Below are 27,778 nucleotides of genomic sequence, written 5' to 3'. Positions count from 1 at the left end.
GATGTATTTTTGCGGAGTATATACACATTTAGAATTTTAATTTTTAGAGTTTAATTTTAGAATTCTTTTTCTGTTGTAAGCATAAACTTCAGTATTTGATATTGTTTATTTAAATGCGTTAAATATTTGTAAATTCGAAAAGAATGATCCATTAATTTTTTTTTTTTTTGCTAGTTTGCTCATGAGGAAGTATATAGACTTGGAGATATATGAAATCTGTGGTCATTATTGCCTAGCATAAATTATTTTATCCTAGATCTGTGGGGAGGTGGCACTTTGCAAGGCTATTTGAAATGCTAAGTGTTTTGTGTTACCTGCTTTAAGGTAAGTATGCAAGTTCAGTGAAGTACTTACTTGTTTGACAAAACAAAAAAAATAAAGCATCTACAGCATTGTAAGCCATTACTGTAAGTTTGATTGCAATATAGTCATTTCATGAAGGTATGTCCTAGCAATATTTTTGATATTATAGATATAAATTATCTATGACAGTATTGCATATCATAGATACAAATTATCTGTGACAGTATTGCATATTGATGTAAATAAGTATTTTTTTTTTTTTTTTTGGTTATTAAAATTTCGTTGAACCCTCAGTGTAACCTCTTTTAGATGTATTTGGACACACACAAAGTATTTATTTGGATAGCTCTTTATTCCAAGAGATTTTCTTTATTTCACCCTTATTGTTCCATTCATAGTTTTATCCATGGATAGAACGAAGGACTGGGATTCCTAGGAGACCCGTGTTCTAATACTTCTGTGGCTACTGACTTGCCAAGTGAGCTTGAACACATTGCACCTTTTGGTCAGAATTTCCCCTCTATCTATAAAATAAAAGTGATAATTCTAGCTGTAAATCCTATTGTATGTTATGAGGAATTACAATTATAGTAGTCCACTGCTCTAGTTGCCATTTTATTTGCTGGATTTATTTTCACCTTCCTCACCTTATCTATTTTTAAGGTACAGGGAGACTGTTGCAGGAGGGAAAAACTCTGCTGGCCTAAAAGTATTGGTAATCATTTAAGATGCTTTAAAATGGTAGATGCTGCACAAATACACATATACATCACTTGTATTTTTATGCCCCTGCAGGGAGAATTACAAGGCGAAGGCAGCACCTCCAGTGAACTGATACCAGTAGCTATGTGTGTCTTTGAGAAAAACTACTGTGCCTTAGCTGACTTGGTTTTCAAGCTAGTAAAATTGTTTTACAGTTACTGTTTACTTTTGTGAAGCAGAAAGCGAAGTTATTTTTCCTGAACTACATCCTGAGTATTCTAAGAATGAGTATTAAACTTGAATTCAACTTCTCAAACATGAAAAATACATGGCGCTGAGGAGTTGTCAAAGTTCTGAAAGCATAATCCTTCTCAGCTGACTTAATTTCAGAGGTGCTGGATTTCTTTTCTGAATTATCTTCATTTGACAGTGAGCCTAACACCTGTCTTAGTGTCTTTGATTTTCTAAGTTTTTTTCTGTATATATACTTAAGGATTTAAGTTCACTAACAGAGCCAAAATTTGAAAGGGATTCTATATCAATCTCTTTGTAAGACAAAAATGCTTTCATAGTATAAGTAGTAATTCTAGGTTTACTTTCTTTGTAAGTTTGAGTTCTTTTTAATTAATATTCCTTATGTTAAATATCAGAACTCTTTATTATCTTGGCTAGGGTAGTAGAAGGATAGTAGGAATTTAAGGATAATTATTTAACTATTAGTTAATTATTTGTTTTTATTGGTTCATAATTTAAAACTGACTTTATATCAGTTACTTATTAATAAGTAGAATTTTTGCTTGCTGGAATAAAAGGGTACCTCTCCTTTCCCTGCAGGCACCACAGATAAAAGTGTCAGATCCTGTACTCCTAGCAGCCTTGCTACCAGCTTCCTCCTGTGCCTTAAGTGTATAAATAGACAAATATATGGAAAGGAATTTGTCTTTCCCCTCCCCCTTCCCCCATCCTTTCCCAACAGAGGGACAGAATTGTTTGGTAAAACTTCAGTTTAAAGAATTAGGTTGAATTTGGCTCTATTTTAGTGTTTTAGAAAAGTAGTGGAAAAATGTAGTTTTGTATCCTCTCCCCACACTCCCTCTGGAAATGATTGCAAAGCACTTTATTGTCATTTTAGGCTTCATTTTATTATTAATCCTCAAAACATTCCTATAAGGAGATAGAGGGTATATGGTATTGTCGCTGTTTTTATAGGTGGGAAAACATGATGCACAGATCTGTTGACTTTCCTAACTTGATGTAGTCAGGACCAGAGCAAAGAATCACCTGGCTCCTAAGGCCCATGTTCTATCTTGATTTGACTCTGCTTCATAGAGCAGAGGAAACAGGCGAAGAATCATGTAAGTCATCTGTTCTTTTTTCCCTGAAGAACTTATACAGACTATGGAACTGGCTTGGATTTCTTTACTATTTAATAGCGTTCAGTATCCAAAACATTAGATTGTCATTAAGTAATGTTCAAAAACTGAAGTCTTTAGACAGTTGAATTTCTTAAGGAAAGGTATGATTCTGAAACTCAAGGGCTAGCTTCTTACATTCTAATTTAATGCAAATTGCTTGTCAGTATTCATGAAATACTTTTAATTAAATATTTTTTCCTTAGATTGACATACTCCTTGAATAATCTTTTAGGACTTTTTAGACATATTTATGCATCACTTATGCACAGACTGTAGACTGTATATTTACTTAGTGCATGAGAATATTTTGTTCTTAGTCTCGGCATCTTAGAAATAGAAGAGAAAATAGAACAGAGGAAATGAGTAAGAATAGCACTGTAATGTAGATCTAGATAGATTTTAAGTGGGTACTTTTTACTGTATTAGCAGCATGGACTAAGTTTCTGAGAATCTAATGAATACAAGAAATAGCTAGTTATAATTTTGAAATAGAGAGCTGTTTTCTAGTAATAATATGTACTAGTGTCATAGTCTAGTAATGTAGTGAAGATTTTTTTCAAGAGGTATAGACCATGCATAACCACCTTTGATAAAGGGGTGGTAAAGCCAGTGGTAAAGGACAACAGGTATGTTAGAATCTCCTAGGCGGAAATGATTAATTAGCCCACCAGAAATAACCTAAGGTGTCCTCCTCTTTATTTTTGTTGCGAGTGGGTGCTACATATTTAAATTTGTAGCAAGCACATTTAGTTTAGCTCAACCCTGACTCTTTCAATCCTTACCAGATACAGTTAAACCATCTCAGTGGAGCCAAGATCAAGGTGACCTTCATGTTCCTCCCAGTGATATTTGAGGGCAATATAGTATCGTAAGAGGTCTACTTTGAAGGCTTCACAGAGTAGTAGTATTTCTTTGAGTGATGGTTGCTACTCAGTAGGTGGCAAAGAACTAAGGGATTTCACATATCTTTGCTCCCATGCCATTGTCAGCTTATAAGGTTACATTTTTGGTGATCTAAACTCTTGGAAAATTTGGGAAAATAAAAGTGTAACGATGCTATAGAGGAACACACAACTTAAATCCATTGTTTCCAGCCTTAATTTATAGTAACTTTGTGATACTGTATTTTTAAGCAATAAATTTTCAGATACTGAAAGGGTTTTTTGTTGTTGTTGTTGTTTCGCCCCCTCAGGGATTAGTCAACATCGATAAGAAACTCTCAAGCTTTTTTCATCTCACATGTGTTTCAAATGTAGAATAGCGTATTTAGACAGTGTCATCATATCAAGTTTTAGCCTTGTAAAACTTCTGTTTATGTGGTCCTAAAGTAATTTTTAGTCTTTTTTGGATCTTATAATATTTTATGTAATAATAGTAGCCAAGATTATTGAATACTGTCTTTGGATCCTCAGATGAAATGAGGCAGGTACTGTTAATAATCTCCTTGAACAGAGAAGTAGAGTTAGAGAGGCTAAGTCACTAATTAGAGATCACCCAGCTTCTCAGTGTAGACTTGGGTTTCAAACTCAGGACCTTACTGCTAGTCTGTCTATGCTCAAAAGCACTCTGAGATAGCATTCAGAGAAAAACAATTTTATAAGGCATTTTTGGAAATGATCTCTGAACAAAATATGGCACTATAAATTATTCTCTGGTCTTATGTGTTGGAAGAATAATCATGGTTATCTTTAGTGTCTTAATTTCGTTTGTACTTTCAAGCGAAAGTCTTCATAATTTTTTGGTTTACAGTATAGGGTCTTTTTATTTAGATTTTTTGTACTTTATTCATTGTGACAACTGCTTCAATGAATCTTAGTTACTTTCTTTAACTGGAAACATTTAAGACATTTACTCCAACTTTAGTTACCAAGGAAAGTTATTTCATTCTTTATTTACCTTTCTGGTGCTAAATAATAGAGATTTAACAAAGGTAGAGAACATTCAGCAATCTGTTATCTACAAGACTATTTGAAGTGGTTATTTTAGATTCAAATATAGCATTAGGGAACCCTTCCAACAATTTAACTGCTTACTACAATGTTGAAATTGAGATATTTACATTATGTTTTTGGTAATGGAAAGTGTATATATAGGTTATGTATTTTTGGGTATATACAAGATTTGTAAGTTTTTGGTGGCACATAAATATTTGTATCTAAATTAAGTTAAATTTTTAAGAGGATTTTTTAAATGAGAACAACAACTCAGGATAACTTTTTCTGAGTTGGTTGAAAAATATTGAAAATGTTAGGTTATTCTGTCAGTTTCATAAAGATAATTACCACACATCTAATATAAACATATTTTTTAGTTTCAGTACAAAACGGTTCGATTCATCAAAAAGATGCTGTAAATGATGATGATTTTGAGCCATACTTAAGTAGCCAGACAAATCAGGTAAGTCTGACAGTCCCATATTTAGGAACTTAAACTTACATTAGTATTAATTGGTTTTTCAAATAGATATTTTAATTGAATAAGGCTAACCATAACATGTATTAATCTAGTGTGCCTGCATAGTAGTGAGTAACGGTTGCAGGTTTGTGGTACAGGAGAATTCTTTAGAAATTCTAGGTGGCTGAAACTAGATTGTGAAATACAAAGATTTGAAGATGAACATTGTTTGTGGCATGGTTAGATTATCTTGTAATGTCGCTGCCGTATCTTCATAGCCAAAGCAAATGACAAGTGTAATTAGCTACACATTTGTGGGAGAGGACTAGTTTATGCCTGAAATTTTTGGCTAAATGTAGTGTTTTCTCTTTTACAGTGTATTCCAATTTGAATTTCACTGATAATTAAAGTTTTAATATAATCAGGTAACGTAGGGAATAGAAGATTTATAAATCTGCTTGCCTTCTATATTGTAGGCTTGGAGAATGTCACCAAATACGGTTAGGGGTGACTTTTGGGTTCTTTTGTGTTTGGATTCTTCATGGATTATCTTGTGAATTTGTATACAGGTATAATTTAGATTTAAACATTGAAAAACAAAAGTATTCTTTGGTCTCTATATACCATTTCTGCATCCATTTATTTATTATAGTAATAAATAAATTACTGTAAATTACTATACATTTTTAAAAAATGAACTTTTGTTCTTAACCAGTTTCTTGAGAGAGAATATTCTGCAATGAAACTGCTTTTGTTTTGCTTTAAAAAAAGTATATGAAAAATGTACCATAAAATCTTAACCTCTAGGTTTTTTTTTAAACTGTAAAATAGCAAGGAACCAAATATTATTGTAGGCCTTAGAGTTGTAGGGAAAATTTGAGAAGTAGTTCCCAATTTGTGGTATGCAGAATTGTTTTTGGGAGTGTGGAGAGCCACGGTTATGTTCAACCTGAACTACCCCTTGGTCATTTCTCCTTACCCACCCCCTCTATCTGTTGATCTACATTCCTAGCTTGTGTTGGGAGGGAATAAATAAATGAGAAAGAATAAAAACAGGTGATAAAATCTATGAATGTTTGGCTACTCATAAAAGAATGAAAAAATTCATTTCATACTTATATAATCTAACTTTATGATCTTAGTAACAAGTTTACTTTCCACCTAAAGGTTGTGAAAGAACATGTAAATGGAAAATAGAGGAAGATCATTGTTTTGAATTGCAGTGCAAGTTTTAAAAGAAATGTATAGTATTGTGTTATATTTGGGCCCTTACAGTAATCTTGGTTAACATCTCTTATGGCAGTGTTTCCAACTTTTTTTGAGTTTTCCATTTTTTTTTTTTTTTTTTTAGGAATTCTGATATTATGAAGTATAGTAGATCTTTTCCCAGAAAGGTCTTCATGATCAGATAAGCTTGGGAAATTCTTTTAAATTTTAAGTAATTGAATTTTTTTGCTACTCGATTTCATATTTCATGTATTATAATGTAAAATGACTTCCTAAGACAAGGATGTAGTTATGAAGATTCTCTGACTTAATTTGTTCATCCTCTGTTTTCAAGGAATTTTAATGGAATGTAAATGTTTGAGAATTGCAACCAGTAAGAATCCTCTTGTTCTACTTGGTTAACAGATATTTTATAATTATTTGTCACAGGGGCTTAGAAGATTGTTTTTTTGGCATTCCACAGAGGTGCTAGGGAAAACCAGGGGAGGGTACTCTTGATCCCTCCCCTGCAGCAACCAGAGCTGTGCTGTGCTTTTTATCTGTTTTATATATTGGAATTCTGCATAAGATTGAACTTGTAAAAAACAAAACATAACTTTGAGAGTGTCAGAAAACCATTATTTTTTAAAAAAACATTTATTGAACCCAGTGTTTAAATTGTATCATAAAAGTTTCCTTATGTTGGGACAAAAATATAAAAGATTCATTTTAATGTGATGTTTGAATAGAAAGTCTTATGCTTTGTATTAAGTTGTTATATTTAAATGTATATTCATGTGCTATTTAAGGAGAAGTTTTAAATTGGATGCCAGTAAGGCTATATCCTCCTCCTCCTCCTTGTTAGTACTAATGAGTAGATTTTTACCAATTATTTTTCTATAATATTAAAAATAATTATCTGTAGCCAGAGCACATATTTACCTTTTGAAGAGTGCTAACACTATGGAATGTTGAAAACTGGGTTTATTGGAGAGAAAAATTGAAAATTATCAGAAATCTTAGAGATGAGTTGTACAAGAATTTGAATTACTCATGATCACATGAACCTAGGTAGGAGACAAAATTTTTAAAAATTGACCTTTTAAAGCAGGTTAATGAAAACTAGAATTATTGGTGAAGTATCTGAAGTAATTAGTTAAAGTTATGTAAGCATTTATAGTTACGTGTACTGACCTAGCCGAAATAATTGTTTAATTAAAAAGTTTTTAATTAATTGTATAATATATTTTTAAAATTAAATTCCTCCATCTGACTTTAATATAAAATAGCAAAAATGAATCTTTCGTCTGGTAAAGTGTTTAATTTTTTGGCTAATGATTTAAATTGTTTTGTATACTTAAATCTAATTCGAGTAAAATCTGAGGATACTTTAAAACAGGTTGTTGGCCTTCTGTAGTAGTATATTCTATTTTCTAGTGCTCTGTTTCTTAAGGGATAATTTTTATAGTAGTTTGAGAAGTAAATGTTCATCCTCTAGGTATTAAAATTAGTTCTCTAAAGTTCCTTAGAGTAATATGATTAAGTTGATTGGAAAATTCAGGTTTAAATGGTACTGTTAAAGATGCCATGTAATTTGTGCATATAAATTTGAAAAATAAATTGGAAAAATGAAGTTTGAGTTTGTCTGCTTGTATATATAGGGAAATAAATTTTTAACCATGTTTATTAGAGAAGTGTAATAGAGAACCAGGAAAGTAAAAAATATTTTGAATTTTATTTTCTGTCCCTGCCATCATTGCCCTCGTTAAGGTTTTCATTATCTCTTCCTATTGGAATGATTTTCTAACCAGTAATTCTATATTGCCACTCAGCAGTCTTCTTAAAGTTCAAGTCTGTGCCACTGTCATGTTAAGCGTTATTAGCGCAGCTTCACAACAGTGGGTACATTTGTTATATCAGTGCCCTTAAAAATTGCTCCATTTCCTTCCCTGCCTCCTGTTTGGTCAACTTTCTCCACCTAATTTGAGGAAGGAAATAGAACTCACTGTTTTCTAAGAATATAAATATTTTCTGAATATTTTCTTTCATGATCTCAGTCTTTGTATGTATAATCTACAGACACACATATATATATACACACAGATGGATCTATCTGTCCCTTCGTGAAGTCTCTTCTGATTCCCCCAGTTACTGGCTTCCCTGCTTGCTCTTTGTGCTAGAGTGCTTGTTTTGCTTTGTTTGGACTTCCATTACAGTACCTATCAAATGGTAGGGTATATGTGTCTTCCCCACTAGACCTGGGAAGTGTTCCAGGTCAGAGTCCATGTTCTTCATCTTTTTGTCTCCAGTGACTGGCACTGTATCTGGCACATAGTAGGCATTTATTAAGTATTGAATTAGTGGATTGGGTTACCTGCAAGTACTGAATTAATGGATTGGGTTATCTGCTAGAATTAGGGAACAAAGAATTACATTTGATGAAATAATTAGGTTAACTGGGTACCACTTATATTATTTTGTGACACCCTTGTGGTTAGATACGTGTAGGGTATACTTTTTGAAAAGTACGATAATATTTTTGAAGTTATTTGAAGAAAATATACGTAAGCATTAAAGACTTTTTAATACAGAAGTGAGCTCTGGAGTTTGAGGTACCTCAGGTTCTTAATGGAAAACAGTTTTTGTTTTTCTTTGTATGAAAGTGCTTTTATTGGTGAATTATGCCTTTTCCTTTCTAATTGGACTTCTGGGATATTTATAGAGTCTTCCTTTGAAAGAAAGTAAAAATGGATCTTAAGTTTCTTTGTGAAACACTGGCTATAATTGGGTTGTATTAAAATGTCTCAAGTCAGAGTAGTAGTCATGAATTTCTTGTTCAGATTTTCTATGAGGTACTAGAAAAGCAATTGATCTATATCATAAGGCTGAGAAATAACAAGTGATTTTAAAATTCTAAGGAAGGCCTTTTAAATTATTTCTGTGTTTTAGTTTTCAAGTAAAAAAAGAGAACTAAAGATAAAAGGCTTTATTCCTATACTTCCTCATAGCACTTTGTAATTAACTTGGTAGATTTTAAAAAATCTTGACAATTGATAAAGACCAGCAGGTATTATCCCCATTTTACCAAGAGAGTCAGGGTTAAAGAAATTACATGATCTCATGAGGTCACTGACAAAGTAAGACATTAAAGATGAGTTTATATTCTTAAGATTTGAGGTAGGTTTGAAATTATATCATGTGTTTGGTGATTAATTTACATTTTAAAGAGGCAGGTTAAGTTGTATTGACTAATGTAACTATCATTGATTGAATACTTCATGTGTTTTAGGCACTGTATCTTTATTTCCTTTTAGTAGATAAGAAAACAATTCAGAGTATAAGTAATTTGGCTACTTTCACATAGCTGATAAGTGCCTGGGCTGGGATTAAAGTTTAGATACCTCATGGGTTCACTTCAACCTTATGTTAAATGGCCTCCCCAGATTGTGTTTCTAAGTTAATGCTGTGGGTAAAAAGTCTGTAGATCTGTTGTTAAGAGTATGTTTCATTATATTCATTGATTTTTTTTAAATCACTTTACATATTTACATATTGATGTTATTTTTTTCCCTTTCCAAAAAGTTCTTTGACTATGAGGGAAACATTAAACATTTCACATCATTTGTTTTAAAGGTTGCATATCTTTAAAGAATATAGTAAAATTTCACTATATACCTGACCAGTTTCTAAATTATAAATAAACTGTTAAAGCGATTATTTGAACATAAACTGTTATAAGAGATTATGTCTCATTATAGCCAGTTTGAAGTAAAATGTGAAAGTAAGTTTTCAGTTGTTATTTTCCATCATCAGTAAGTGGAACTTTGGTTCCTCTTCCCTACCAAGGTAGATTGCTCTGATTGGTATTCCACATAGCTAGCAGTTAAGAATCTATCTTAAATTTAGCAGAACATATTTCTAAATATTTCCAGTTACAATCAAAGCTCTACTAGTTTGAAATGTGTTGACCTTATCTTACTTTGAAACTCTGAAAGTTTCCTATAGCTTTCTTTTTACTAGGACCCAAAATGAAGCCTTGCCTTTAGAAGCTGCTTAAAGTACTTTCATGGAGCTAAGGAAAAAAACATTCAGCTAAAACTGCTGGAAAAATAAGTGGTTACCCTTTGATAAACTGCAGAAAGCTGGCCACTTATCCAATATATTTAAGAAGTACAGGTGGTAGCAGTAACAGTGGACAGCTCTTTAGTAAGATCTCTGCTTATTAGCCAAAGCTGTCTGTTTGATAGCAGTTGTGACTAATGGAACACATTTTAAAGTAATTTAAACTTACTTTGACAAAATCAGTAATACAGATGTGAAGTAGTAAAATTTACGATTTAAAAAAATAATTGAAAAGACACCTAATAAAAGTCTCCCACCGAAAAGAGTTTGGGCCTGGTCCAGCCCCATAGGTAACAGAGTTGGCAGGATTTGTTTTCCCATTCCCCAGAGAAAATTGGCTTTCTTTTTTTAGGAATTTAGTACAGATTAGATAATCAGTTAAAACAAGGTGGACGTACTGTAGCCCAGAGATCATATCCAGTTTATGCCCTGTTTTCTTTGAAAGAACCTATAAACTAATAGCTTTTTAAAGAGTTGTTTTAAAAAAAAAAAAAAGATGAGTGACAACGACTCGATACTGTTTGGCTTGCAAAGCTTGAGTTGTTTACTCTTTGGCCTTTAGTTTGCTAACCTCTGAATTATTGTGGTACAGGTAAGTTAGGAACTTAGTAGGTAACTGCAAAATTTAGCATTTGTGATGGTAAAATAAAAATATTCAACATGAGTTAGGAGTGTTATTTTGCAAAAACCTGATTATGAGGAATGAACTTTAAAAACTTTCTACCTGGTCTGATTTTCCACTTTCACATCCAGGTATGGACTTACTGAGTCCAGATTTCAGTGCCAACATTCTAAATTAAAACTTTGAAACTGATTACCTTCTTATTCAACACAGCTCTCTTGCTCTTTCCCCATGTGGAATTTATTCACTTCCCTGTGTTTTGTGTCTCTTTAACTGTAGGCTTTCTTTTAGAATGAATGTATCAGTGTTTTTCACAGTGTAGACATTCAGTAAGTGTTTGGTTGAAATAATAAATAAAAGGATATTTTTAGCAACTTAGAAAATAATTTAAAAGATATTTTACTCTAATATATATGTTATACTGGCTGGCCTGTTCATTTTTATTAAGCTTTTTAGAGTTTTATATCACAAGGACCTCCTTGTCAGTGTGAAACCCTACAAGTACCTTTATTTTTAGCCAATAATTTTGTGATCAGATTACCACAATCTCTGTGTGTATGTGTGAGATCTTCATGACTAGTAAAGTTTAATCTTTACTAATTTCTTTAAGAAATTTTTTCTTTGAAAAAAAAAAAAAGAATTTTTTTCTTTGAAAAAAAAATTTTTTTCTTTGAAAAAAAAAGAATTTTTTTCTTTGAAAACCATTGTTGGTTGTGAACTTTCCTCAGGTTTCTCTTGTATTAAATATAGCAGTATTTCCAGTGTTGGTCTGTGAGATGATGTCAGATTTTCGTTATTTCCTTCATACTAATATTGTGAACATTTTTTGGAATATATTTTCAAATATAGTATCTAATATAGTTAAAGAATATGTTCAATTAGTAAGCAGTAACCCATCTATTTCCCATTTTGAATGTAGTAAAATATATAGAGTATATTTAAAAAGTCATTTTCTTAAAAAATAGTATGAAGTGGCAGAGTTATTTTTTAAGTCCAAGCTTTGCTGGAAATAGTAAATCTATGTCACAATTATTAATTTTTTAAAAAAGATTTTATTTATTCATGAGAGACACAGAGAGAGGCAGAGAGAGAAGCAGGCTTCATACAGGGAGCCCAATGCAGGACTTGATCCCGGGACCCCAGGATGATACCCTGGGTCGAAGGCAGAAGCTCAACCGCTGAGCCACCCAGGCATCCCTACAATTATTAATTTAAATGCAAACTTTGATTGTCTTATTTTTTTTATCAGTTTTATTGGAATCGTTTCAAAAGACAAAATATTAAATTTCTCATAGTGGACAATTTCAACAGTTGTGAGGTGTGGCAAAGTAACTTAATAGTAATAACATCTCAATATTGAATGATAGGCCTTTAAAAGAAATTTCTAATGAATTCCAGGTAGTGTCTATGATGTTACTGTCACACATTTATATTGCCACATTTTTTGGATGGAAAGGTAGTGGGCAGCATAGTTCTAAGAGAGTAACAGGAAAAAAAAAAAGTTAAATACTTTATTCCAGGGAACTTATATAAATTGAGTAATCAGCCTTCAGAATGGCATTCACTCTTCCAGGGAGAGTACTAGTTGTCCTGACTAGATACTAGTTTAATTTTTAAATTTTGCTTAATTCTGTACATTATAAAGGTTTGTCCAGTGCTTTAAAAATCAGAGCTAAACCAGAGTGAGAAAATCTATTTCATATATGTATTGGGCCTAAGGAACCCATTTCAAAATAAATGCTTAAAATAATTTGTTTTTTACATTGGCTAATAACAAAGTTGAGGTTTTTTTCTTTTTTTTTTTCATTAATAGAATTTGGTGCTTTCATTTTTGGCAAATTACTAAATGAATGATTAATTACTATCCCAAAACAAATGATTTAATTGTAGTAATTCTGGGAAAAAAATTACAGGAACTCTTTCTAAATTAAAATTCTGAGCGAGAAGGTGATAAGTTAATTGGGGAAAATTTGGAAATTAGAGTACAAAGAAAAAAGGTACTGGTTGTCCCACCATTAAGAAATCATAGTAAGGATTTGATTTTGATTGTTTATCAAAACGAGCAAGGCAAAACAAGAAGCAGATCATGCCCTGGGTATAATCTTGAATCATGATTTTCTTCTCAGAGTGTGAGCATTTCTTTTATTTTGTCTTAATAAAAATATAAAATGTAATTGCTGAATTGGATTCTATTATATAGATAGGTATACTATAATTCCTGTATTGGCATAGCTTCCAGATTTGTTTAATCTTTGCATAAATTTTTGGATACATCAGCTGCTTAAAATAAAGTTGGCTGTAAAAGATCAATTTGTGTCTGCAAAGTTTATAATTCAGACTTTTGTACAAATGATGGTATTTTTAAATTGTGCTGGAGGATCTGACTCTTAAAAATAATCCCATCCTACCCATCTCCTCTCCTCACCCCCTCTAAAAAAACAGTTTTACAACAAATATTTTAAAACAGAAATACCAGCAAAATTTTATCTTGATACAATTGGATTTGAAATTTTAATTTTATGTGGACAGATGCATCTATTTTTTATTTATTTAAAACTATTTTAATCTTTCAGTCTTTTTCACCCTTACTCTTCAGAGGATATTTCGCTCCTGATTATGATCTTTTGTTTTCCAGAGTAACAGCTATCCACCAATGTCAGATCCATACATGCCTAGTTACTATGCTCCATCCATTGGATTTCCATATTCTCTTGGGGAAGCAGCATGGTCCACGGCTGGAGACCAACCTATGCCATATCTGACAACCTATGGACAAATGAGTAATGGAGAACATCATTATATACCAGATGGTGTGTTTAGTCAACCTGGGGCATTAGGAAATACCCCTCCATTTCTTGGTCAACATGGATTTAACTTTTTTCCTGGTAATGCTGATTTCTCTACATGGGGGACAAGTGGATCTCAGGGACAATCAACACAAAGTTCTGCTTATAGTAGCAGTTATGGCTATCCACCTAGTTCTCTTGGGAGAGCTATTACAGATGGACAGGCTGGATTTGGCAATGATACTTTGAGTAAGGTGCCCGGCATTAGCAGTATTGAGCAAGGCATGACCGGACTGAAAATTGGTGGTGACCTGACAGCTGCAGTGACAAAAACTGTAGGAACAGCCTTGAGCAGCAGTGGTATGACTAGCATTGCAACTAATAGTGTGCCCCCAGTTAGTAGTGCAGCGCCTAAACCAACCTCCTGGGCTGCCATTGCCAGAAAGCCTGCCAAACCTCAACCGAAACTTAAACCCAAGGGCAATGTGGGAATTGGGGGTTCTGCTGTGCCACCACCTCCTATAAAACACAACATGAATATTGGAACTTGGGATGAAAAGGGGTCAGTGGTAAAGGCTCCACCAACCCAACCAGTTCTGCCTCCTCAAACTATAATCCAGCAGCCTCAGCCATTAATTCAACCACCACCATTGGTGCAAAGCCAACTGCCTCAACAGCAGCCTCAGCCACCGCAACCACAGCAGCAACAAGGACCTCAGCCACAGGCCCAGCCTCACCAAGTGCAGCCTCAACAGCAGCAGCTGCAGAATCGCTGGGTAGCCCCTCGGAATAGGGGAGCTGGATTCAACCAGAACAATGGAGTGGGCGGTGAAAACTTTGGTTTAGGTGTTGTTCCTGTCAGTGCTTCACCTTCTAATGTGGAAGTGCATCCAGTGCTGGAAAAGCTAAAGGCCATAAACAATTATAATCCCAAAGACTTTGACTGGAACCTGAAGAATGGACGTGTGTTTATAATTAAAAGCTATTCTGAGGATGACATACACCGTTCAATTAAGTACTCTATCTGGTGTAGTACTGAGCATGGTAATAAGCGTTTGGATGCAGCTTACCGTTCCCTGAATGGGAAAGGCCCACTCTATTTACTCTTCAGTGTGAATGGCAGTGGACATTTTTGTGGAGTGGCTGAAATGAAGTCTGTTGTGGACTATAATGCATATGCTGGTGTCTGGTCTCAGGATAAGTGGAAGGGCAAATTTGAAGTTAAATGGATCTTTGTCAAAGATGTTCCCAATAACCAATTACGGCATATTCGCTTAGAAAATAATGACAACAAACCAGTTACCAATTCAAGGGACACTCAAGAGGTACCCCTAGAAAAAGCTAAGCAAGTGCTTAAAATAATTGCTACTTTCAAGCATACCACCTCAATCTTTGATGACTTTGCACATTATGAAAAGCGTCAAGAAGAGGAGGAAGCCATGCGTAGGGTAAGAGTACAGTAATTTTTTTCCGCAGGGTCTTTTTATTGGGGTGGTATGTATGGATGGGTATTCTTTTTTTTTTTTTTTTGGATGGGTATTCTTTAATGCCTTTTAATGCTACATTCTGGGTTTAGGAGCTTTCCTCTGAGGGAAACTTAGCTTAAGAAACAGAACCCTGTAACCTCCCTTTAGGGCCTCTGATGGCACGTGGCCATCATTTTCTCTTCCCAAGGGTCATTCTCATCTGACTTTGCCTGTTCTTCATACTCGGGTGATAAAGGTCATTGAGTGGTGGTCATCAGAGTTCTGCATTTATAACTAAGCAGACTCACGAACTGGTGAGGGATTCTAATCACTAATTTTAAACATTAGTTTTATGTGAAAATGTGTTAGGAGTGTGAAACAAACAGCTTTTAAGTGTTTGAATATTTGTATTTATGAGAAGTAAAGTAGACTTTTCCCTTGAAACTCCTTCCTAAACCATTTTTATAATTTGTACACTTGAAGCACTTGTACAAAATACAGTAGGAATTTGACCTTAGGAAGGCAGCTTAGAGTTGTGAAGGCATGAGCTTTTAGATTTTGACTGCAGAATTTGATTTCTTATTCTGTCGTTGACCCTCTGTGGGACTCTTAAGGAAGACTTTCCTGAGCTTATGCACTGTTTTTGCTTGCACCATATAGACCAGAATTTGATCATAGGGCATACAGAGCAAGCCAGGCTGGGGAAGGTTTTCTGTTCCAAGCACAGAAAAAAATTGGGGTCCTATTTTTAGGATGAAAAGAGAGAATGGACGGAGTAGACCTAACTAGGAGATTTTTCCATTGACAGTACATTTAAATTTCTTTTCAAATGCAGCAGGGATAGAGTTAGAAGCTTTTTAAATAAATTATTATTGGTTACTATGGAAAGCTCTTATGTAGAAATTAAGATAAAGTAGGAAGGGCAGCCTGGGTGGCTCAGCAGTTTAGCACTGCCTTCAGTCCAGGGCCTGATCCTGGAGATCCGGGATCGAGTCCCGCGTCGAGCTCCCTGCACGGAGCCGGTTTCTTCCTCTGCCTGTGTCTCTGCCTCTCTCTCTCTCTCTCTCTCTCTCTGTGTCTCATGAATAAATAAAATCTTAAAAAAGAAAAAAAAGATAAAGTAGGAAGTTTAGAAAAATATCAATAATTTGTTTCTTTGTGTAATCTTACATATCTTGGAGCTTCTTGGTCTTTGCAGACAAGGGAACATTCCTCACTGGTGAATTGAAAGAATGATTCCAGAGCAGTAGTTTTGCCGACCGTAGGGCACTTAAGTTAGTGGGGTGCTTCTTGGAAATGCAGGTTCTTGAGACCACTGCAGGAAAATCTGATATATAGGTGGCCCTTGAAGAATGTGCACGTTGAGCATGCCAGACTTGCCCACGCAGTTGGAAATTTGTGTATAACTTTACTTACCCAAAACGTAACCACTTAGAGCATACTGTGTACAGGAAGTCTTGCTGATACCACAAATAATTGATTAACACATTCTGTATGTTACATGAATTGTATACTTTAGTTTTACAATAAAATAAGGTAGAGAAAAAGTGGTATTAAGAGAATCATCAGGAAGAGAACAGTATGATACATTTATCATACTGTATTTAGCAGAAAAAAATCGCATACAGGTGGACCCACACAGTTCACACACATGTTGTTCAAGGATCAACTGTATTTGATAAGGGATCTGGTGGTGTACATTTTTAATGAGAGCACCTTAGGTGATTCTGGTGCTAGTGATTCCAGTTAAATGTGGGAGAATGAGGGAAAAAGGATCAAAAGTGGCTTCTGAATTTTTGAGCTCAGCAGTTGAGTAAATGGTCATATTGTAGCTGCCATTATAAATGGTGGATCAGGAGAATTGGATTTGGGCTATGAAAAGTAGGGTGCAGGTTTTCCTTTTAGGATGTGCTGATTCTAAAGTGCCTTTGAGAAATACAGACTGAAATCTCTGATTAAGCAGTTAGATGTAGGAGTTGGATTTGGGAGCTTTCTCTTCTTAAATAGTTGATTCTACAAAAGTGGGATGAGATTGCTCAGGGAAAAAGATGCCTGGCAAGGAATTATTTCTCAACTTTCTTTTCTCTCCCACCACTAAGGAGAGGTCACCCTTAGATGTCTTCTACATTTCTTCCCTACCCAGTCTAAAAATTTGGTCCCAGTTTTATTATTTTTTATTACATAATTGACTCAGGAATTATTTGACAGTTAAATATTGTTTTGCAATTACATATACAACAGTGATTTAAAATTAATAATTTTTATTTTTTTTATTTTTTTATTTTTTTTAAATTTATTTATTTTTTTTTAAATTTTTTTTTTTTAAATTTTATTTATTTATGATAGTCATACAGAGAGAAAGAGAGAGGCAGAGACACAGGCAGAGGGAGAAGCAGGCTCCATGCGCCGGGAGCCTGATGTGGGATTCGATCCCGGGTCTCCAGGATCTCGCCCTGGGCCAAAGGCAGGCGCCAAACCGCTGCGCCACCTAGGGATCCCAAATTAATAATTTTTAAACTTTGAAATTATACATTAATTATATATAAATCATTTCATGGTTTACTGCATCCCCCCCCCCCTTTTTTTTAAAGATTTAAAAAAATTTTTTTTATTCATGAGACACAGAGAGAGGCAGAGACACAAGCAGAGGGAGAAGCAGGCTCCATGCAGGAAGCCTGATGTGGACTTGATCCCGGGTCTCCAGGATCACACCCTGAACTGAAGGCAGCGCTAAACCGCTGAGCCACTCGGGCTGCCCTACTGCCCGTTTTTTGATGATGTTTAAGAATTTTTAAAAAATCTTATATAACAATTTTTTTAGGAAGAATAATTTGGTGTGTATGTTTTGTTTATGGATAACATAAATATATTTATTAAGTCCTTCTAGATTAAGTAAATGTCTTTGGCCATGATATGTGAACAACAGTTTACCTGGATATAAAATTCTTAGGTCACAAACTTTTTATTCAGGCTTAGATTTATAGTTTTATATTTATATTACATTATTTATAGCTTTATATTATGGAGAAGTCTGAGGCCAGCCTAAATTTTCTTTCTTTGGAGATAGCTATTTCTGTTTGTGTACACAAAAGATTATTCTTGGACTATGAACATGTATGTAGAATTTAATATGGACCTCTATTGTAACTTTCCTTAATCTTTGTCTATAAGCCAAGTTTTTACTTATATTTTCTTTTTTCTGGTTATTCAAAAAATGTGTTGGAACTTTGTCTCTGAGTGCCATTGGTTCATCATTTTTCTCTGAATTTGGAGACTTTCAAATTTTAATTTCCATGTCATTAATTTGGTTTACTTTGTGTTGATTTTGTGATTTATGAAGTTGTGAATTGTTCAGTGATAGTATTAGTTTGTTTACATTGTTACATCTAGCTCCTGCCTACATGTTGATTGTTTTTTTTTTTTTTTACTTGATTCAGAGTCCATTTTGAAATTTGAGCACAAAGCTGATGGTTTAAAGCTTATTTCTGCTTCATATAATTTTTTTAGAAACTTCTTCCTCCTTCCTCTCATATGCTTTTTAACTTGTTTCTTTTTTTAAAAAAATTTACATACAGTAAAACTGTAAATTCCCTTTTGGTGCTTTTTGTAGTTAAGTGCTTTCTTCCCCCTTTGATTAATCTGTTCTCTGTCTCTGTAAGGTATTTTCCATACTGTCACATAAACAAAATTACACAGTGTGTAATCTTTTAAGACTGGCTTCTTTCACTTAGTATGTATCTTTGCAGTGTATCAGTGTTGTTTTATATATTAATTCTTTGTTCCTTTTAATTACTAAGCATCATTCCACTGTGTGGATTTACCACAGTTTGTTTACCCGTCCATCCTTTGAAGAACTTCTGGGTTGTTTCCAGTTTTTGGAGAATGTAAATAAAATGAAGCTCCTACAAATTCATGTACACATCTTTTTAAAAAGTTTTTTTTTTTTTTTTTTTAAATCATGCAGTATAATTCACTTTTTTTGGGTGGACAATTAATGAATCTTAACATATTTGTAGATATGTGTAACCACTACCACTATCAGGATACAGAGTAGTTTCATCAACCCCCGGCAAACTGTCTTTACTGTCCCTTTGTATTTACATTCTTCCTCCATGTCTAACTTCTGGCAGCCGTGATTTAGACTCAAAATAGTTTTTTTTTTTTTTTTTTTTTAAATTATCGTTGACATACAGTGTTTCAGGTGTACAACTTAGTGATTTGATACATATCATTACAAAGTATTCACAATAAGTGTAGTTACTGTCACCATACAAAGTTATTACAGTATTATTGACTATTTCCTGTTTTGTACTCAGTAATATATTTATTTTATAACTGGAAATTTGTACCTCTTAATTCTCTTCATTGGTTCACCCATCCCCCCCACTCTCCTACTCCTTGTATTTATGAGTCTGTTTCTGTTTTGTTGTGTTTTAGATTCCACGTATAAGTGAGTGAAATCATATGGTATTTGTCTTTCTCTGACTTACTTCACTTAGCATAGTACCTTCTAGGTTCATCATGTTGTAACATTTGGCAAGATTTCGGGTTTCTTTTTTATGGCTGAGTAATGTTCTATGGTGTGTGTGTGTGTGTATACATATGCCACATCTATTTTTAGTCATTTATATATTAATGGACACTTGGGTTGCTTGCACATCTTGGCTGTTAAAAATATTGCAATAATAAACATAGGGATATATATCTTTTTTTTTTTTTTTGAAATAGTGTTTTGTTTTCCTTGGATAAATATACCCAGAAGTAGAATTACTGGATTGTATGATATTTATGTTTTTAATTTTTTGAAGCACATTCATTCTGTTTTCCACAGTGGCTGTACCAATTTACATTCCCACAAACTCTGCATGAGATAGTTCTCTTTTCTCCACATCCTCACCAATACTTGGTATTTCTTGTCATTTTGATACTAGCCATTCTGAGAAGTGTGAAGTGAGATTTCATTGTGTTTGCATTTCCCTAATGATTAGTGATGTTTAGCATCTTTTCTTGTGTCTGTTGACCATCTGTCTGTCTGTCTTTGGGAAAACATCCATTCAGATCTTTAACCCCTTATTTGGATGATATGTCATTGGTATTTGTAAGTATCTTTTCCCATTCAGTAGGCTGCCTTTTAGTTGTGTTGATGGTTTCATTCATTATACAGCGGCTTTGATTCATTATAGTTTTATTAGTATTCTTTGTTGTGAAATAGTATTTTACGACTTGTTTTGACTTTTTTTTTTTTTTTTCTATCATCACTGAACCAGGAAGAGGATCATCCAGGTCAGGTATTTGCTCCAAAACAGGGTTGTCATTTTTTTTCTTTCTTCCTTTTAATGCTTAGTGTTAGTTGCACATTCTCTTCCTGCTATACATGTGGGCGGAAGAGAATCATGTTGATTGTTGACTTCACCAGTCGAGTGATTTTATCAGCCTGTGAGGAGTAAATAAGAAGGGAGAATCAATACAATGCATAGTGCTAGCAGATGTATAATTTAACTTTGCTTTGAGTTTGAGACCACCAAGTCAAGAAACAGTTTTCCCTGTTTGTTAACTGTTTAGCATTTGAAGTCTTATGTATACTTGCCCTGTTTTCTTCCTGGTGCTGTTATCCCCTGTCCAGGAGGAATGTGTAGACTTTTATGTGTAGATTTTCTCTTAGATAAGCTTGTGATTGCACTTTAGCTTTCCAGCATAACTGCTTTTAAATATTCTTGGCGTCCCATGATGAAGGATGTCTGTCTGTCATAGGTTCTCCTTGGTTCCATCAAAAAAGAACAAACTAGTGGTGTTTTGGTAGATTTTTTTTTAACTTATTATTCCTTTTTTCTTTTTTAAGTAAAAGGATTTGCAAGTAATTGTTCAGTGTTCTCTTCTAACTTGACTCCATCTGTCTTATATTTTGCTGAAATTCTTCAAACCTTCTGATATGTGGAGGTCACATTTTCTTAGGTGCATACTTTTCAGTTTTTGGGTAGAGTTTCTTAAGACATACAGTGGCACTAATTATAAAAGAAAAGATTGATAAAATTTGACCAGATTAAAATCTGTTCATCAAGGGGCACCTGGTTGGCTCAGTCAGTAGAGCATTCAACTCTTGGGTTGTGAATTCAAGCCCTACGTTGGACATGGAGTCTATTTAAAAAAAAAAAAAAATCTGTTCATCAAAAGATGCTTTAAAGAAAGTAGAAAGACATGTTAGGCACTGGGAGAATGTTGGATATAACTGACCAAAAATTAGTATCAAGAATATATAAAGAACTACTGTAAATCAGTTTAAGAGAAAGATGAGCCCAATTGAAAGATGGGCAAAAGATGGATAGTCCTTTCATGGGAGAGGAAATAAATATGGCTAATAAACATTTAAAAAGATAGTCACAATAATTAGGGAAATGCAAATCAGGACTATAATGAGAAAATATTTTATATCCATTCATTTGGCAAAATTAAGAAAGTTGATGGTATCAGGTATTGGAGCAACTGTAGATCAGCAAAATCTCTTCTGCAATTGCAGATAGGAGTAGGAAGTAGTTTTGCATTCTTTTATAAAGCCATACATTTCATATGCCTTATAATTCATTAGTTTTTCTGGATATATACCTAAGAGAAACTTCCCAAATGCCCCAGAAGATACACAAGAACGAAGATAATGTTAGAAAGACTGGGGGTAATGTAAATGTTCATCAGCAAGGAAAATAGCCAAGATACATTGGTGCCTTAGTAATATAGTGGAATGATTCAGCATGCAACAATATACATGAATCTTTACTTCCTTCATGTTTTTATTTGGAAATAATTATTAATTTATTTGGAAGAATAAGAAATATGTGAAACATTTATATGCCTTTTATACAAATTTACCTTATTAACATTCTTTCCTGTTCGGTGTATGTTTTTTTGAACAATTGAGAGGAAGTTCCATATATCATAGTTCTTTTCTTTACTATTTGTTTAATTTTTTTTTTTTTAACGTTTTTAAATAGTAAGAACAATTTTAGAAGGCTTATACTGATCTGACTGCAAATCCTTGCCTTTCTCTGGTTTGGGAAGATTTTTTTTCCTATGGTTTTTTCATGGAGTTTTTAGTTTTAAATTTTATAGTTGAGTCTCTGGTTACTGTAACTTTCATTTCTCTTAGTGTGTTCATGATTTTCTTTCTTTTTTTTTTTGTTCATGATTTTCTTTAAATTCTTAGGCCTGTTTGTGATAGAAGACAAGGATGCCAAGAAGCTAATTCCAGCTTCTCATCACTGGGTCTTTGACTTTTTTTTTTTTTTTTTTTCCTTCTTCTGGTTATTTTGACAATGGAGGAAGTCCCCAGGTTACCTTGCTAGGAAAACACCCAATGGATGGAAAAGTGCTAGACATCCTATCGGGTTATATAATATCTAGAGAGTCATGCTGTCTCTTTTAGATTAAGAGATATTGGTGAGATTTAAAACTGGAAGACACATCCATGCTAGTAATCATAGTTCATAGTATTTGCTGGGATGCCTGGGTGGCTCAGCGGTTGAGCATTTGCCTTTAGTTCAGGGCATGATCCCGGGATTGAGTCCTACCTTGGGTTCCCATGCCTGCTTCTCCCTCTATGTCTCTGCCTCTCTGTCTCTCTCTGTCTCTAATAAATAAATAAACTCTTTTAAAAAATCATAGTATTTGCCTAGTTGGTCATTCTTAGATTTGAACACATACTTTTGATATATTTGATTAAATCAAACTTAATGACAAGAGCCAAGACATACTCACTAGAAGAATTTAGGGAGAAGATAATTTAAAATATAAAACAAAATTTAATTTGTTGTTAGGGAAGATTCGTATGTAAAAACAAAAGAACACAAGAAAATGTTCTTGGAAATGCGAAACATGAGTGCCAGAATATAAAAAAAAAATCATTGAACAAGCAGATAATCAAATGTTGATGTTTTAAATCTGGTTTATCTGGAATATCAAGTCAAAGAAATTTCCAAATGTAAAGTGATAGAGATGAAAAATATATATAAAAGGTTTTGAAGGAAGCAATGGAAAGAGGGAAGAGTATAGGAAAAAAATCAAAGGGAAGAATGATTAGAGAAAACTGGCTAGGGCCAAAAGATACATGTTTTCAGAAGGAATAGGCTCAAGCCGAGTGACTAGTAGGATTATTTCAAATTGAACTGAAGGCAGGATAAAGAGAAAATCTTAAGTTTCCTGAGCAAAAGACAAATTACCTACTACAGACAAAGGATAATCAGGTTATCCTCAGAATTTTTCCATCTACAATTCTGGATACTCACATGGAAAATCTTATTTCAGAGTGGAGGGGAGTAGGGTATATAGAATTATATTCTTAAAGGTAAGTGTCACATTATATTATTATTGAAGGGGGAATGCAAAATAAAGATTTCAGGTGTGCAAGAGTAGCTGCATATCCTTCATGAAGAAAGTAACCTGAAGAAGTTTTTCAGGAGAATGAAAAAGGGTAACACCTGGTAACTGGTTATACTGGAACAAATATCTTTTAACAGGGACTCTGCATCAGATAGGTCTTCATTTTACGTGGTATATCTCAGGACTAAAAGCATCTCCACTTAGTCTTCTAAATTGGCACTATGGTCTTTGAAGCCATAGGAAAGGCTGACCAGAAACACTGACCTTGGAGAATTGAAGGAAGCTAAAAGAAAATAAAATTTTTGGCTGATCACGTTCTCATTGGAACGTGAGCTCTGTGAGAGCAGGGCTTGCTTTGTTCTGTGCTGAATCTCTAGCGCTTAAATGATTGGCACATAGTAGGAGATTAAATATTTGTTAAATGAGTAAATGCTTTGATGAATCTCTTTCTTTTGGAAAGTTTGAATGCCATTGAATATTTATTGGTTTAAAATATTTATTTTATTGCTGTACCAAAATTAGGATATATGTACTTGATCATTCAAGTTACATAATGCTGCCTTTTGGTTTTTTCATCTGTAGAAATGGACAGTAGTATGTAAGAGATTTAATGAATAGTTAAAATGTTATGAGATGGACTGGGAAGGAAAGATTTGAGGAAGGATAAACAAATGTATTTTTCTCATAATTATGAAGTAACATAAGGTAACATAATTAATTAATTGCTAAAAATTATATATCAAGGAGTTGATATATCTTAGCATATTATTTAAAGTTATAAAGTCAGTCACTAAAACTAGAAATAGTGTGGCTTCTAGCCTTAGGAGAGAGAAGAGAAGGAGAATATAACATACCCATCCACTGTGATAAGTTACTCATACAATGGGTATCGATAGTGTCTCCATTGAAAAAACAAGGAATTTATATATTAGTTTGCTACTTACCATTATTGTGGCAACCCATTAGGAGGAACTTAGAAAGGGCTAGTGGTAGATATTAGAGCTTACTTTGTACTTCAACCTGCTATTTGTATATACTACTTTTTTTTTTTTTAAAGATTTTATTTATTCATGAGAGACACACAGAGAGGCGGAGACATAGGCAGAGAGAGAAGCAGGTCCCATGCAGGGAGCCTGATATGGGACTCCATCCCAGGCCTCCAGGATCACACCCTGGGCCAAAGGCAGGTGCTCAAACCCTGAGCCACCCAGGTGTCCCTGTATATACTACTACTAATGATAAAGCTAGTTTAATTGGAAAATAAAGGAAAGAAAAGAACTAATGTTCTGAGTATATGTGTACAGATAAATTCAAGTAACCTACACAGCAAAATTTACTTTTGACTATTTAGGTAATCCTTTCATTGAAATTTTACTTTTGTTGTATTTGAATGTGAGTCATTTAGATCCTACTGTTTCTTTCATTCTTGTAAGTCTTTAGTGATCAGGGAATATAATCTCAAGTGAAATTTTTTGTTTAATAACTTTTATTTCCCCATAAAAATAAGAGTTTTTAATTGCCTATAACATTGAAATGAATTTCTGAAATATGGGATTTACCTATTCTCTCAGAAAGAGATGAAAACCTGCATTTTATGTAGAATTAAGGCATAATTATAATAAAGCCTGCATTAAACAGCTTTAATTTCTATAATCTTCTATGCATTTTAGTCATATACTATTTTATATTATTAGAGGTATTTTGAAAGTAAATTTCAGTGCCTCATACAGTATTTTTCTAATTGGAATAATTTTGATTCTGAGGTGAGATGATAAGTCTGTCTCTGAGTAACCAGGTTTTTGTTAATATACAAGAAGTCACTTTAACAATAACTATACCTGTGATAACAGTAAGCATTTCCCTAACAGTTCTTCCTATATTTCTTTTTTTCAAGTAGAGCATTTGGTTTTATGCGTTCCCATTAATCAAGTTATAATTAGTTCTTAGAATCAGGAATGAGTCAAAGTCTGTGCTTGACTACTACCTTTCAGTAAATTTTTTTATGGATAGACTTTTTACTGAGTGAGTTGATTATGATTAACAGAAGCAAATTCAGTATGTAAAATCTTGCTTTTCCTTTGATCTTCACTGTAAAGTTTGAAGAATATTTATTTGGAAGATAGATTTTGAGGGGTGCCTCTGTATAGCTCTTTTTTAAGTAGGCTCCACACCCACCATGGGACTTGAATTCATGACCCTCAGAGTAAGAGTTGCATGTTCTACTGACTAAGCCAGCCAGGTGTGCTGATTCTATAAACTTTTATATTGCGTATTTAAGTGACAAGTTTTCTGATAAAAAACATTGAGTGATATTTTAAATATTTAAGATGAAACCATTTATTTTTTATTTTTATTTTTTTAAAGATTTTATTGGCAGAGACACAGGCAGAGGGAGAAGCAGGCTCCATGCAGGGAGCCTGATGTGGGACTCGATCCCAGGTCTCCAGGGTCATGCCCTGGGCTGAAGGCAGGCGCTAAACCGCTGAGCCATCCAGGGATCCCCAGATGAAACCATTTAAAGAAAAGATGATACAGTTTTAATTGTAGTAAGATTATTTTGAACTTGGTAAATATTCTTTGTAAGCCAGAGGTGGGAAAAGAGGTGCTTTAATGTTTTATAATACTGATATGTTTTTATTTTTTCCTCAGAAAAAAAATTTAATATTTTTAATATTTAAATATTTATATTTAAATTTAATATTGTTGCCCCATAGTAAACAATGGCTGTATTTTGTTCCAATGATGATAAGGAATTTTACAAGTTTAATAAATGAACTGTCTATAGTTTACTGGATTAATTACAGAACTTTCAGAGATACTTTATCCATACCTGTTATGGTATGAACAGTCATCATTAAATTTAATGGTATTTCAGTTACTTATTTTTCCTAAGCAGCAAATAAACGATTACTACAGGAACATACGTATTTGTGTTAATATGAAATCTTTTTTACGTTTCAGGAAGTAACTTTTTTTCTTTCTTTCTTTTTTTTTTTTTTTTTTAAAGATTTTATTTATTTATTCATGAGACACAGAGAGAAAGAGAGGCAGAGACATAGGCAGAGGGAGAAGCAGGCTTCTGCAGGCAGCCGGATGTGGGACACGATCCCGGACTCAATCCCAGGTCTTCCAGGTCATGTCCTGGGCTGAAGGCGGTGCTAAACTGAGCCACTCGAGCTGCCCCTCAGGAAGTAACTTTAATTGTTGAATTATCTTTCCTGTTTACTTAGTAATTTATTTTAAAATTTTGATGTGCTGTTTCTTAATTTAGAAATTTACTTACATTGTACTCTAATTTCTGAGCGTAACTGATTTTACTGTTTCTTGGCAGAAAACTTTGTGAACTTATTGACAGATATTTCAACTCTTACACATTATACGTTGAGTGCTGGTGTGTTTTTGCATTTGAAATAAGGAAATGAGAAAATATAGAATATATGATAAAAGAACTAAGATGTAAAAAAGCTACTAGTGAGCAATTCCACTTGTGAATGAAAGTCTGTGGGCAGCCCGCGTGGCTCAGTGGTCTCAGTGGTCTCAGTGGTTTAGCATGGCCTTCAGCCCAGGGCGTGATCCTGGAGACCTGGAATCGAGTCCTGTGTCAGACTTCCTGCAGGGATCCTGCTTCTCCCTCTGCCTGTGTCTCTGTCTCTTTCTCTGTGTCTCTCATGAATAAATAAATAAAATCTTTTAAAAAAAAAAGTCTGAATGTAGTAATTTTATTATTTTCATTTTACTGTAAATAGACCAAAATTGATCCAAAATAGAATTGCATATGGATTCCTTTGTGTGGCTTTAAGAGCCTCTGTTCCTGGATCCTCAGATCAGCCTTTTTATGTGAGAAAACTAGCATGTATCTTGTATTCTGGTCAACCTATATTACCATAAATTTAGATTCTATATGTTACTTAACTGTGTGATTCCTTTATTCAGTCAACAGATAAATATTAAAGGTTACCATTGAGCCACTAAACATACGTAGCCTTTCCTTTGTGTACCTCAATCTACTTGGACAGACATTTAATTTCTCTTGGTGAAGTTAGATGTTTTTCATTATTGGGGATCTTTATGTCTCTTGAATTCTAAGTATGTAATATATGTATTTTTTATTTTATCTTTTTTAGTATTTTATATTCTTTAATGCTATTGTAAATGTAATTTAAGTTTTTTCAGTTTGTTGCTAGCTTATAGAAATATCTTGTATCCCGTGACTTTCGTAAATTTATCTGTTCTAGTAGTTCAGATAGGATTTTCTGCTTAATAGTCGCATTGTCTGTTAAAAATTGAGACCATTTTCTTTTTGATCTTTATGTTTCATTTTTGTGCAAGATTTTATTTTTAATATAGTGTGACTTCGATGTGAAATTAAGTGGAAACTCTAAAACCAAAATAAGG

At 33.7% G+C, this 27,778-nt stretch overlaps 1 protein-coding gene across 9 annotated transcripts in view; it reads left to right on the top strand.

Annotated features, from left to right (window-relative positions):
- YTHDF3 (YTH N6-methyladenosine RNA binding protein F3) overlaps nucleotides 1-27,778 on the top strand; it is a 40,167-nt gene that overhangs the window by 2,106 nt on the left and 10,283 nt on the right. For 3 of the 9 annotated variants that reach the window (XM_072734649.1, XM_026011955.2, XM_072734650.1), the window contains exons 3-5: nucleotides 2,215-2,360; nucleotides 4,732-4,817; nucleotides 13,400-14,998. In XM_072734649.1, the coding sequence (XP_072590750.1) occupies nucleotides 2,303-2,360; nucleotides 4,732-4,817; nucleotides 13,400-14,998 (1,743 nt within the window). In that variant the 5' untranslated portion in view covers nucleotides 2,215-2,302. Of the gene's footprint in view, nucleotides 1-256; nucleotides 1,398-2,214; nucleotides 2,361-4,731; nucleotides 4,818-13,399; nucleotides 14,999-27,778 lie in introns of all 9 variants that reach the window. The other 6 variants (XM_026011963.2, XM_026011971.2, XM_026011979.2 and 3 more) reach the window with 4 other exon arrangements.

The sequence above is a fragment of the Vulpes vulpes genome, chromosome 13 (assembly GCF_048418805.1).
Source record: "Vulpes vulpes isolate BD-2025 chromosome 13, VulVul3, whole genome shotgun sequence".
NCBI classification, from domain to species: domain Eukaryota; kingdom Metazoa; phylum Chordata; class Mammalia; order Carnivora; family Canidae; genus Vulpes; species Vulpes vulpes.
The sequence above is the reverse complement of the archived record's forward strand: the minus strand, read 5'-3'. Positions and strand labels throughout refer to the sequence as shown.